The 12,094-nt window shown below is 41.3% G+C and overlaps 2 protein-coding genes across 2 annotated transcripts in view; one reads left to right on the top strand and one right to left on the bottom strand.

Moving 5' to 3' along the window:
- Positions 1-257: 257 nt before the first annotated feature.
- Positions 258-6,061, bottom strand: Ccdc59 (coiled-coil domain containing 59). The gene is made up of 4 exons (XM_048418155.3): positions 5,797-6,061; positions 4,647-4,965; positions 1,960-2,059; positions 258-651 (listed from the first exon to the last, which is right to left on the bottom strand). Exons 1-4 carry the CDS (start codon positions 5,948-5,950, stop codon positions 490-492), a joined length of 735 nt encoding a protein of 244 aa, XP_048274112.2. The 5' UTR covers positions 5,951-6,061; the 3' UTR covers positions 258-489.
- Positions 6,062-6,132: 71 nt separating this feature from the next.
- Positions 6,133-12,094, top strand: part of Mettl25 (methyltransferase like 25) — an 87,221-nt gene continuing 81,259 nt past the window's right edge. The window contains exon 1 of the mRNA XM_048418152.3: positions 6,133-6,391. Within this exon, the coding sequence (XP_048274109.2) occupies positions 6,133-6,391 (259 nt within the window). The remainder of the gene's footprint in view (positions 6,392-12,094) is intronic.

Raw genomic sequence — 12,094 nt, forward strand, 5'->3', positions numbered from 1 at the left:
CAGTCTATCAGGCATGGTGGTGCAGGCCTGAAATCCCAATCCTCCTGGCAGCGGTAAGAGGACCACATGTTTAAGACCAGAAATGTAAGCAGCTCAAAAACCCTATCTGAAAACTCCCAGGAGACACAATGTACTTTAGTGGTAGTAAAACTGCCAAACAAGTGCAAAGACCTAACTCCCAGTAACCAACCCCCCAATACTATGGCTAATGGCTACACTAAAACACGTTCACATCACTGAAATGCTCACTGTGAGTCTCCTATTTCAAAACAGTTTATTTCAAATTCCATTGAGGGTTTTTAAAGTTCTTCAGGATAAAGTCATTCTTTGTGGAAAATATATATGATTTCTTTCTATTACAAAAACAAAAATGTAATTCACCAGTCCATTGATGTCAACAAATTTAGTTCACTGTTAGGTGCTCCCAATAAACATACAAAAGGATGTAGCCGTCAGTCAAAATTAATCCTTAAAGACAGTTTGTCTAATCTAGCTGTTTTCTTGTATTTTCTGAAGAAGGTACTCCATTTGTAAATTCAGGTTTGGCTGGCCCTTTTTAGTCTTTTTGCTCAGTACTTTGAAAGCTTCCATTTTTTTCTTTTTGTAAAGTCGCTGAGCTTCTTCTCTTTCCTGCTTTCTCATTTCAAATTCCTACAATTATAAACATACATAATGTTCATTAGTCACAGACAGAAAATACAGGTCAGAATTGTTCTGAAATTGCTGTAATAATGCAAACCCACTGATATTGATCTTTTACACTGTGTAAAATGTGAACAGTTTTCCAAAATTGCAGGTATGTCCTCTTTCTTTCATACCATATTGGTATAAGGAACATAGTCATGGCAGCATCTCATGCATTGATATGTAAGTAAAAAAAGTCAAATATTTATTTAACAATTTCCCTTTTAAATCCACTAAAGAATTAGAGGGACCTTCACAAAAGTAAGACGTCTAATATTCCATTTAACACTGAAAAGCTCATTTCCAGAAAACTATATCTTGTATTTGTATTTTGTCATTTAGCTAATTTACAAAATGGAGGCTACCTATTTACTCTGAGTGCAAAGCCCTCGGTTGGACATCATGAGTTTCAGCATCTAAGGACGCGGTGAAGAGAAGCTGGAGGTGGTGCGCTCTTCATCTCTAGCGCAGGGAGCCTCAAAATGATCTTCCGATCTCATGGGAAGTGTCACTAGCTTTTGTATTAACATTAGAGATCATCTCTTCATGTCATCAGTTGAAAAATAGTCAGAAGTATTTTATATATTAAACTATGAATTTAAAATATGAACTACTCATATTCTAATGTGCATAAATGGGATTAGTATCAGTACTGTCTTTGGGAATATTCTGATGAAACACTGGTACATCACTTAAACTTTAGAAAAAAAAAAAGAAAAAAAAAAACAACAAAAACCTAAAAGCCCAAACTTTCAGACTAACCATTACTACCCCACAGAGATGTAGTTTTTAAGGTCATAGGTCAAGGGCAAAGGGAGATCTTGAGGAAATGTTTAAGCATGGAAGACAGCTTTGCTTCTGAGAATTTTATTCCAATACTTCCTCTCCGGCTTTTACCGCAGTGTAAAGTTAAGAAAATCATCAATATTTCTTTTAGGTCTCGGGTCCTCAAACATCAGATTATTTCAAGGAACTTGTTAAAGATCTAAGGTCCTAGGCTATAGTCTGAGGAACATTATCACAGATTCCAGATGCTCATATTATTAACTGACAAGCAACTTTTTTTTTTAAATCAAATATTATCACTGACCTACTAGCATTGTCTGAGCCAATCAAAGACTTAGAACATTATACAATTCTACAAGTCTGCTGGAAAATCTAAAAAGTAAGCATTGAAACAGACAATATTATGTGCCCAATACTAAGACACATAGCTCATGCTACATGTTAAAGATAAGGAAAAATAAACCCAAATAACTAAAAAGTAGAACTTACGAATTTCTTAGCAGCACGCTTAGCTTGGACCCGCTCATACTCTTCTTGTGCCTTTTGGTTTGAAGTCTTCTTTTTCTTTTTCTTTGGAATAGTAACAGAACTTGCAAGAGAAATTAAGACATGCAAGTTAAATCATAAATGATTTAGAGAAAATTATGCAACTGTCAAATACAGTATATATGTACAAAAACATCACTAGCATAAACTGAAAGAAGTATGAAGAGATAGAACAACAACTAAAAATAGGGAAATGCTCATATAAGACATTAAAATCATAGCTATAGTCATAATCACAGATTAAAATATGGTAAATGGATATTTTTAGAGAAATACATATTAACCAGGGAAAGCACAGTAGGTTTTGTTGGATATTAAAATGATAAAAAAAACTGATGGAAAAGGAATTGAACAATGTAACAAGCTGTGCTGTAAATAACTTTAATCTGAGCTCTTTGATCACCTTTTCTCTGTCAACCTCTTACCACAAACCATCAGTCAACAGTCTTCATTTACAAGTCTCCTACCTTGACGCATTCTGAGGTCTTTGAAATGTAGTAGTTATGATGCTGCTTATTATCTGACTTAATAACCTTCCTGTCCTCTACGCCTCAACTCTCATGTCATAACCACGATGCATTTCAGCAGCACCCCAGTTAAAAACACAAATATTGTCCATTACCAAAGTCTATGTGTGCTTCAGCTAGTCTTGTTTCTTAACTTTCCCTATCAAATTTCTACACAAAGAATAAACTAGTCATCCACTTCCCATTCATTCCTTAACTCTCAGACATGATTTCTGGTCCACCACTCCAACCTGTTGTTACAAAGACAGTACTGACATCCTAGCCCAACTAGTATAGGCTTTTTGCTTTCTTCTATTCTCTACTTCTGAAAATTTCAATGAGAATTGGGTATATCTGCATGCATGTGAATGTTCCTACAGGTTTGGACATGCGTGTTTAGACATGTGTGGAGACTAGGGGATTGCTCACTACCTTATTGGAGACAAGATCTCTCAATGAACTAGGGGGCTGGTCAACGAGTTCCAAGGATCCAAATGTCTCATCTACTAAAAGACTACTGAAACAAAACACAACAAACCCCCAAGACTCTTACTGTCTTTATCCGCAAATATATACTTTGTTGTTATTTATAACCCAAATAATGCTCAATTTTATTATTTAAAATTTGAGAATTATATACACTAATATATTTTTGAGCAAATCCACCCACCATTTTTTTCTTCTCCAATTCCTTCCCTATCCTTTATACGTTTCCTTCCTAACTTTATATGCTTCTCTTGTATTTTTATTAAACTCACTGAGTCCACTTATTGCTGCCAGTAGGTGCACACGCATTGGTATGGGGCCATCTACTGGAGTATGAGTAGTCTCTCAGACCTGCATCCCCAAAGACGGATTCTCCCACCCCCACAACCAGTCATCAGTTGCTGAAATCTCCTAAGCTAGTTTAGGACTTTTTGACGCCCTCCCCAGTCCATGCTGGAATTTTGTCTGGCTTGATGTCTTATGCATGCAATCACTGTCCCAGCTTTGAAAGACAAAATTTTAGTTAAAATAAATAAATAAATAAATAAATAAAAGTTAAGATCCAAAGTGATGCCTGGCATCTTTGCTATTTTATATGTTAATGTATTTTTGATTGAATTATATGCAGACAAATTTTCCTAAGCTAGCTCTTATAAAATCAAAGCAATAAAGAGGGCTTTGTTCTAAGACAGGACCTTATACAGTAGTGTAAGCTGGCCTGAAACTATGTAGTCCAGCTTAGCCTCAAACTGTGGCAAACTGTGGTTACGCCTCCTTAGTACAGAGAATAACAGGGATGAGACACCACACAGCCACAAAAACATCTATGCGTTCAGCACATTTCAACATTTTTGTAGTTTTATGAGACAGACTCTCATTATGTAGTCCAGGCTAGCATTGAATTAACAGCAATATTTCCGTTTCAGCCTTCTGAGAGGGTTACAGGCATGTAACCCTCTTGATTTTTGTTAACTACAACCTATTTGCTGTACCCTTTACAGAAAATACAGATAATAGCAGTAAGCACTCATAAACACCAAATAGCCCACGTTTTAAAAGCCTGAAATAAATTCAGTCACCAAAATGTCATCCAACTGAGACGATGATCCACTTTTAGGCTGTGCAACATGGTGGACATGGTGGCTCAAGTACTCTGACTCTGTCCTTCCCCTCGCAGAGGACACTGGTGTACCAGTGTGCGAAGTCTGGCTCCATAATATAAAGTGCCACCGACTACACCTGCATTCTCTCTCTAGAAAGTCATCACTGTCGCCCATGCTGGCCTGTAGGTGCAATCCCGCCTCAGCTTTGCAAATGTTGGCCTTAACAGATATACAACACCAAGCCTGGCCGAAAAAAATTTAAAACACACACACAAATATATTTATTAAAAACTGGGCTTAATTATTGTCCAATTAAAAGTTACTTGTTCTTGAGAGGCAGTAGTTCAAAACTCAGATCTCTTAATTCTCACTTCACATTCCTGCACCTACGTTCAACTAGCCTATTTAGTCATTTCACACTAAAAAAAAAAGTGAAAATATTAAAACATGACTTGGAAAATCTGTTACAAAAACTTCTAATTCTTACCCATATTGCTCTATATCTTCTCTAAAACATTATTTAAAGTGTACATACTTTAGTGCAGACAGCTGTTCCGGCTGAGGAGGGCAGTCACTAGACTGCTCTTCAGACACAGTCCCCTCGGGGTTGGGGTTGGTGTTGCAGTCGTCTTCAGGCACGGGCTCGTCAGCCTGTTCTTCTGACCCGGGCAGGCCAGCCTTTCTCCGCTGTTTCCTGAGTCTTTCTTCTTCGGCTAGGTAGAGGTGTTTCAGATGCTCTGGGTAACGATCCATGAACTGCGAGTCCTGGGACACTGGAGCCTTCTTTACCTTCCATAGCAACTTCTTGTAACTCTGCTGGATCTTCAGTTTCCTCCGGAATGCAAAACCTTGTCCTAACGTTGAAGGATTTCAGTTACCATTACTTTCACAGAAAGTGAAAATTAACGTTACTAGAACCGAAGGTTTTTTTTTTTGGTTTGTTTTAACATTACATTCAAACGATAGAATTACTTAGTTTTGCTTTAATGATTAGGTTACTCAACACATTTAATGTTGCACTTGCACTTACAAGCAAGTTAGTTCTTTGACTAAATATAAGGCTAATAATTGTCAGATACGACTCACACACACAAACTTCAAAGTAAAATTAAAGAGTAAACTAAACCCTACAGCTCAACTTGAAGTTATAATTATATCCACAAATTAAAATTTCTCTAATTCATCTAAAACATCACCTGGGTGTCGTCAGGTGGGGGAAAATCTTAATTTTCCGTTGGAGAAACTAATCATCTATTTTCCAAAATAAGACACGACGCCACAAAAGGGGATAAGGTACAGTTTTCTAAACACCTGCCAGTTTTTATTAGCTCGAACAAAATACTTAACCATTTGAAGTGAGGGTGACTGCGGTGTTTCTAATTACCAAGGCTTTGGGAGAGTGTATCTTTAACCCCACCTTTCCCTCCTTCCTTTGCTGTAATACAGTTGCGAAACTGTTTTTGAGTAAATCCACAAGCGGACCCCTAGACCGGATCGACACACGACCTAAGCTGACAGCGCCGTCCCGTCCTTCCATGCTAAGGACCGAGACGCTAAGGAGCTCGGCGGGCTTAGGTATGGCTTCCCGGGTCTTAAGACAGACCCGGTCTCCGTCCTAAAGCTTTTCTGCAGGCTGAGCCGCCTCATGCACCCTCGGTCTCTCCCACCGCTGTCTTCTCACATACCCTCGCGGACACTCCCGGGGAAGGCTTGCTGGTGGCTGGGCCGCCAGGTCCTGCGTTTCCCATCCTGGTTCTTGAATCCGACCGGACGCGTCCCTTCCCCGCGCGCCGCAGACCCTCCCGTCCGCCACCTCGAAGACTGCCTCCCCGGCGCCATCTTACACCACCCGGGCGGGCAGAATCACAACGGACGCCGACATTATACGTCACCAGGCCGAAGCAATCGACCGCCGGACGAGCGCATGCTCGGAGCTCGATCGCTTCGGCCTGGGTGGCTTCGGGAAGAGAGGCACCGCGCCGCGCTGTGGGCGCCACCTGCCGCCCTGGAGGGCGCGCGTCATGGCGGCGCTCGGCTCGCTTCCCGAGACCCCGGACCTGTCCACGCTGCACGCCAGGTTACAGGACTTGATGCGCTTCCTACGGGGCGCCCTGGCCATTTCCAGCGCGCACACGGTGGATTTCTACACCGAGTCGGTGTGGCGGGAGCTGGTCGACTTGCCCCCGGAGAGCGTACTGGTGGCGCTGAGGGGGCCGGCGGCCGAACCAGAGCCCGAGCCGCGGGAGGCGCTTGCGCCGCGGAAACCGGAGGCGGGATCAGGTGACTGGCAGGGCGGCGGGGCGGGAGGAGGCGGGACCAGGTGACTGGCAGGCTCCCGCAGCGGGCAGGGGCCGGGATCGGCTGACTGGCAGGCGCGCGGGGCGGAAGGGGGCGGGATCAGGTGGCTGGCGGGGGCGGGATCAGGTGACTGGCAGGCGCGCGGAGCTGGCAGGGGACGGGATCAGGTGACTGGCAGGGCGGTGGGCGGGAGGGGGCGGGATCAGGTGGCTGGCAGGGCGGGGGGCGGGAGGGGACGGGATCAGGTGGCTGGCCGGGGCGGGACCAGGTGACTGGCAGGCGCGCGGAGCTGGCGGGGGGCGGGATCAGGTGGCTGGCCGGGGCGGGACCAGGTGACTGGCAGGCGCGCGGAGCTGGCGGGGGGCGGGACCAGGTGACTGGCAGGCGCACCGGGCGGGAGTGGACTGGGCTGGCGGGAGGCGGGCGGGGCGGACGAACTCTGCGCCCCCTGGTGGAAATCGGCGGAAGTGGCCGTGACTTGTTCGGCGTTTGTGAGAAATAAGATCTGAATAGTGAGGGTTTGTGAGGTCCCCTCGTTTCATCTTTGGGTGTTGGTATACTTTCCCAATTTAAAGAAATCAAGGAACAGGAAAGAGGCATTCATTCCCTTAATAATTCAACATTTTGGAAATCTAAAAAGGTTATTTGATGGCAAGTGCAGTGTTGACGAATAGACTTGAGAGCCTGTTTCTCAGTCAGTACCCGGAAGATTGTAGCTTGGATTTGGATGGTGAAAGTGAAGTCTTGAAGACTTCAACACGCCGAGTTTCTGGGTGTGCTCCAACACGCGGAAATTTTCTGGGTGTGCTCCAACACGCGGAAAGGTGCTTGGTGTGCATCAAGGGCTCCGTGAATATTGTTGAACGAATGAATCATGTTGGCTTTCAGAAAGACGAAGAAAATGCAAAGAAAAGTGATGAGGACTAAGTGCAGAGCGAAGCTTTAATGTGTGGCTGACTGGGTCTTCCCTCGATGAGATTACATTACTTTGCATATACTAATAAGTGGATTCATTGGTGTGTGCTGTGTGTCGTTCAGTTTGCTTTTGCTAGGTATATATGTATGTATGTATATATGTGTATATATAATTTTTCCTTCTTTCTCTTAGTTCTCTTTCTGTGTCTCTCTGTCTCTGTCTCTGTCTCTTTCTACTTGCCTGTTCCCATGAGGGAGGTCAGAGAGGTCAACTTCTCTGTGTGTGTGGGGGGGGGTTAGGGAGAGAGAGAGAGAGAGAGAGAGAGAGAGCGCGAGCAAGAGCGCTGACATCCAGTTATATATCAATCTAACGACAACAGAGACCGACTGGGTGATTAACCTTTGAAATGCCTCTGGACCTGATAACGTTTTCAATATAAAATACCTAATTGTCCAGATGTTCAGCTGACTTATAACCTGATACATTGAAAGTGTTACTTAGGATTTTCTCATCTAGCTCTTAGTAAACTTGTTGTAGGAAAATTCAGTAGTGGAACAAGTTAAACAAGTTTTTACATCACAATAGGGGAGATCGCAGGCCTCAGTAATTGTATAAAAGAGCGAAACAATGAAGTATTCATTCCAGCTGGAACTTTAGTCTTCTTTAAAACAGCCTCAGAGGTAAATTATCATAGTTTTTCTGGATGAGTATAGGAAAGTTGTAGCATTGCCCAAAGGATACTTTTGATATGTTTGTATATGTATGAGAAATGACATATGTCAGACAGCTTTTTTTTTTTTTACAAACCTAGTTGTTTTCATTTCTCAGATACGTTTTCAACATTATTAATCCTTTTTAACACATTAAGGAGGTTTTTGTTATGATTTTGACAGTTTTATGCCTGTAGGTAATGTATTTTAATCTTATTCTCCCATCATTACCTAGTCTTATTCCCCCCTCCTGCTTTAACTCTTCACTTTCTTCTTCGTAATTAGCCTTCTCTCTAATGTCTGTGCATGCGTATGCTCGTGTGTGTGTGTGTGTGTGTGTGCGCGCACACGCGTGCTTGCACGTCTGTGTGTGCCCCACTGAGTTCATTTAAGGTTGCTTGTATGAGTATGGCTGTAGGCTTATTTGCTAGCGCATGGACAACTTGCCAGTGGCTGTACCACTGAGGAAACTGTGTCCTCCACTCCCAACACCATCAACTAGCAATAGCTCCTTGGGGGACTTTTATTCTTACAACATAAAAGTTGTTATATTGCTCTCCAGTTAATTCCCAAATTCTATAAAATACAATTCTTATTCTTTATCCAAACATTCAAGCTGTTCCTCACTGAAAAAAAAAATTCTAGCACGTGTTTTGCATGCTTCTGTGGTATATGTGCATGTGTGTATGTATGTTTTTGTGAGGGATGCGCATGCATGTTTTTGTCCATGTGTGTTATGACTTGAGACTGAAGTCCAGTGTCTTCCCTGGTTACTCTCCCCATTATACAGTGAGATAGGATCTCATGTTGAACTTGGAGCTTGTCATTTTGGCTATTCCAGCCAGCCGGCTTCTCCACGGAGTCTCTGTCTCTCCTTCCAAGCAGCTGGGATTAGAGGGAGGTGCTGATTAAGTTCTGTCAACTAGATACAAGCTGGAATGACTTGAGAGGAGGAAACCTTAATTGAGAAGGTGCTCCCATCAGACTGGCCCATAGACAAGTCGGGGTGGGTGTTTTCTTTATTTAATAATTGATATGGGAGAGCCCAGCCCACTGTGGGAATGCCACCCTTGGGCAGGTAGGTGGTCCTGGGTTGTATAAACCAGGCTGAGAGAGCCGTGGAGAAGAAACCAGTAAGCTGTATTTCTCTATCTTTGGTCTCGGCTTCAGGTTTTGCCCCAGAGACCTGCCCTGCTAGAGTTCCTGCCTCAGTTTCCCTCAGTATTAGACTGTAATTGGGATATGTATGCCAAATAAATTCTTTCTTCCCAAGATGCTCTTGGTTGTGGTCTTTATCACAGCAGTCGAGCATAAGCTAGGACAGGAGGCTGCTGGACTTTTGCCTTCTTATGAGTTTTGGACAATGGTTCTCAACCTGTGGGTTGCAACCCTTTCAGAAGTCAAACGACCATTTCACAGGGGTTGCTTAAGACCATCAGAAAATACAGATATTATGTTACAATTTATAACAATAGCAAAATTATAGCTATGAAGTGGCAAAAAAAATAAATTTTTGGTTGGGGTCACTACAATGTGAAAAACTGCATTAAAGAGTCACAGCATTAGGAAGTTTGAGATCCACTGGTTTGGGAGATCCTAACTTTAATCTTTATGGTTATGTGGCAAGCTTCTTACCTGCTGAGCCTGACTCCAGCCCTGTTCTTTGTACTATGCTGTGTTTCTTGAGGGGTTTTATGCCATTTTAGTGGGAACTGGTGTAGTCTTCTGTGACTGCTATTTCACATAGTATTAGCCACCCATGAATTACTTGGGTTTTTATCTACTTTTTATTTAGCAAATGTGTCTCTAAATATGTATCATTGTGTAATTTTATTTGCCAACAAATTAAACTATGTAAAGAATCTTAAAATTAAAATATTATGGTAATTTTTTCTAGTTTTACATTTAATTTAATTTTCAAAAATACTGTAGTTCAATGTGAAAATGCTTTTGGAATGATTGACTATATTTATTCATTCATTATGCTGTTAATATGGGTATGGTATGAACCCAAATGTCAGTTCTTGTTAATATGTATTATTTCATCCGACAACATGGGTTGCCTTTTTAAGTAACATATTTTTTCATTTTATGTACAACTATAAATTAAGCAAGAGTTGCTTAGGCAAGAAAAAAAATCCTACCACATAATTGGATTATATAATTGACTCATATTAAAAGCAACAATATGTATTATATGTGTTCTCTTGGTACATTATAGTATGCTGGATAGTTGCAAAGTTCATAGAATTTAATACAACCCATCTTTAATTTTAAAGTTTAGTAAGGCAGACTTAACTTTTGGCTATTAAACAATTAACAAAGATATAACCCAACAGTCAACTATTGCAAAAAACAAAGCCTTAATAACTTTTATTAAATTTACATTAAGTAAAAGTTTATTAATTTCTTGTTTAGAGAAAACACCCTCAACTCATCCAATACTTGGGAAATATTGTATTTTTTTTATCCAAAAGGCAAATACCATGAGGCTTTGCTGTAGTGCTGGAATTAATGGAGTTGGAGCCACAGTAGTGATGGGGAGGGTTCCGAATGAAAGGAAATTGTACATCGGGATGGACAGCGAGTTGGACATGGGAACTGAAGGCACACAGTATGCAAAAAAGTACTATAAAGATTTTACTTTAACAGTGATTGGAAATGCTATTTATCAACACGGGAAATAGGAAAAGAGAAAGATGTATCAGGATTAAGAATATTTGTAGGACTGAACATGACAAAATATTTGTATATCCTTGTGAAGGTAATTATTAGGAAGGTATTGTCAATACCTTCCTGAAATTCTGGTCCATTGGCTATGTGATTAACTATTTCTCCACCCCTGTAACACAGTTGTATCTGTAACTTTAGTACATATTTGTATCTTCTATTGTATTCTGTATGATCTAAGTCATTCTCCTCTCACCCTAAGATTGTAAGTATTCGGGCTGAAATGAGGTTTTATGCTTCCCTAACAGGCTCAGTGGTGCTATTGAAGTCCTCGTAGTGGCCTCAGTGATTACAACCACTACGGAGTCTTAGGAGAATTCCGTAGCTGATGATGCTACAATAGTAAGTGCATTGAAATATGCTGTCATTCATGCATGCATGCATCCATCCATCATCCATCATTCATGTTGTGTGCAAAGTACTTTTGCTTTACAACTGAACATAGATGTTTAAGGTGTTCCTAGAGGTAGATGCCACAGAAACCCTTACATGAATATTTCGCTTTCTTTTCAGAGGCATTCGTTATTTCAGATATCCTAATTACGTTTGCATTTCTGGAAGCAGGATCACTTTTAGTGAAGAGGGAGGGGTTAAGAGGAGTGATGAAACGGTAACAGAGAGAAGCAAGTGTGTATTATCCTAACTTACTGCTGTAGGCTGATCTCTGCCAGAGAAGTTGCCAGAAGTTGCCTGACTTTGATAGTTAGGTCCATCAGTGCCCGCTGTTATTTTGCTCGCGGTGGCATGCTGGTGGGATGTGAGATCAAGAGCAGAGTGTAAAGTCACACTGCCACAGTTTGTTTGTCCCGACACTTAGTGTATGCCCATTTGAATCAGTTGCAGTCTTGTTAGGTCTTGGGTATTTCCTCAGCAAATGAGATAAGAGCGCTAGTTAACTTGCTCACATAGCAGGTAAAGTGTCCAACACCATGCTTGGTGTGTGGTCTTAAACGTGCAGTACCTGTTAGCAGTGCGACAGTGCGTTATTATGAAACGTGACGGAGCTCATCTTTCTTAGAGTTCTATTGGACATTCAAGTACATAATGGTAAGTAGTTTGAAATTTTACTTGTTAATTATGAATATACATTCATTGGTTTTATTTCTGGTTTTAAAACTTCATGCATTTTTTTCTTGAAGATTCTTACAGTCTGTGTATTTTGCTCTTTTGTTTTCATGTGTATATTGATATCTGGTAGAAAAAAAATCAAAGCAGGTTGGAGGTATCTTGGTATCCTGTTTATAAAAAATAACCTCTTCTGCTTCTTTTCCATCTTATTTCCTATTTTGTTATTATTTCTGAATCCGCTGTGTGTTTGATGTGTGATAT

The sequence above is a fragment of the Myodes glareolus genome, chromosome 26 (genome assembly GCF_982192425.1).
Source record: "Myodes glareolus chromosome 26, mMyoGla1.1, whole genome shotgun sequence".
Taxonomy (NCBI): Eukaryota; Metazoa; Chordata; class Mammalia; order Rodentia; family Cricetidae; genus Myodes; species Myodes glareolus.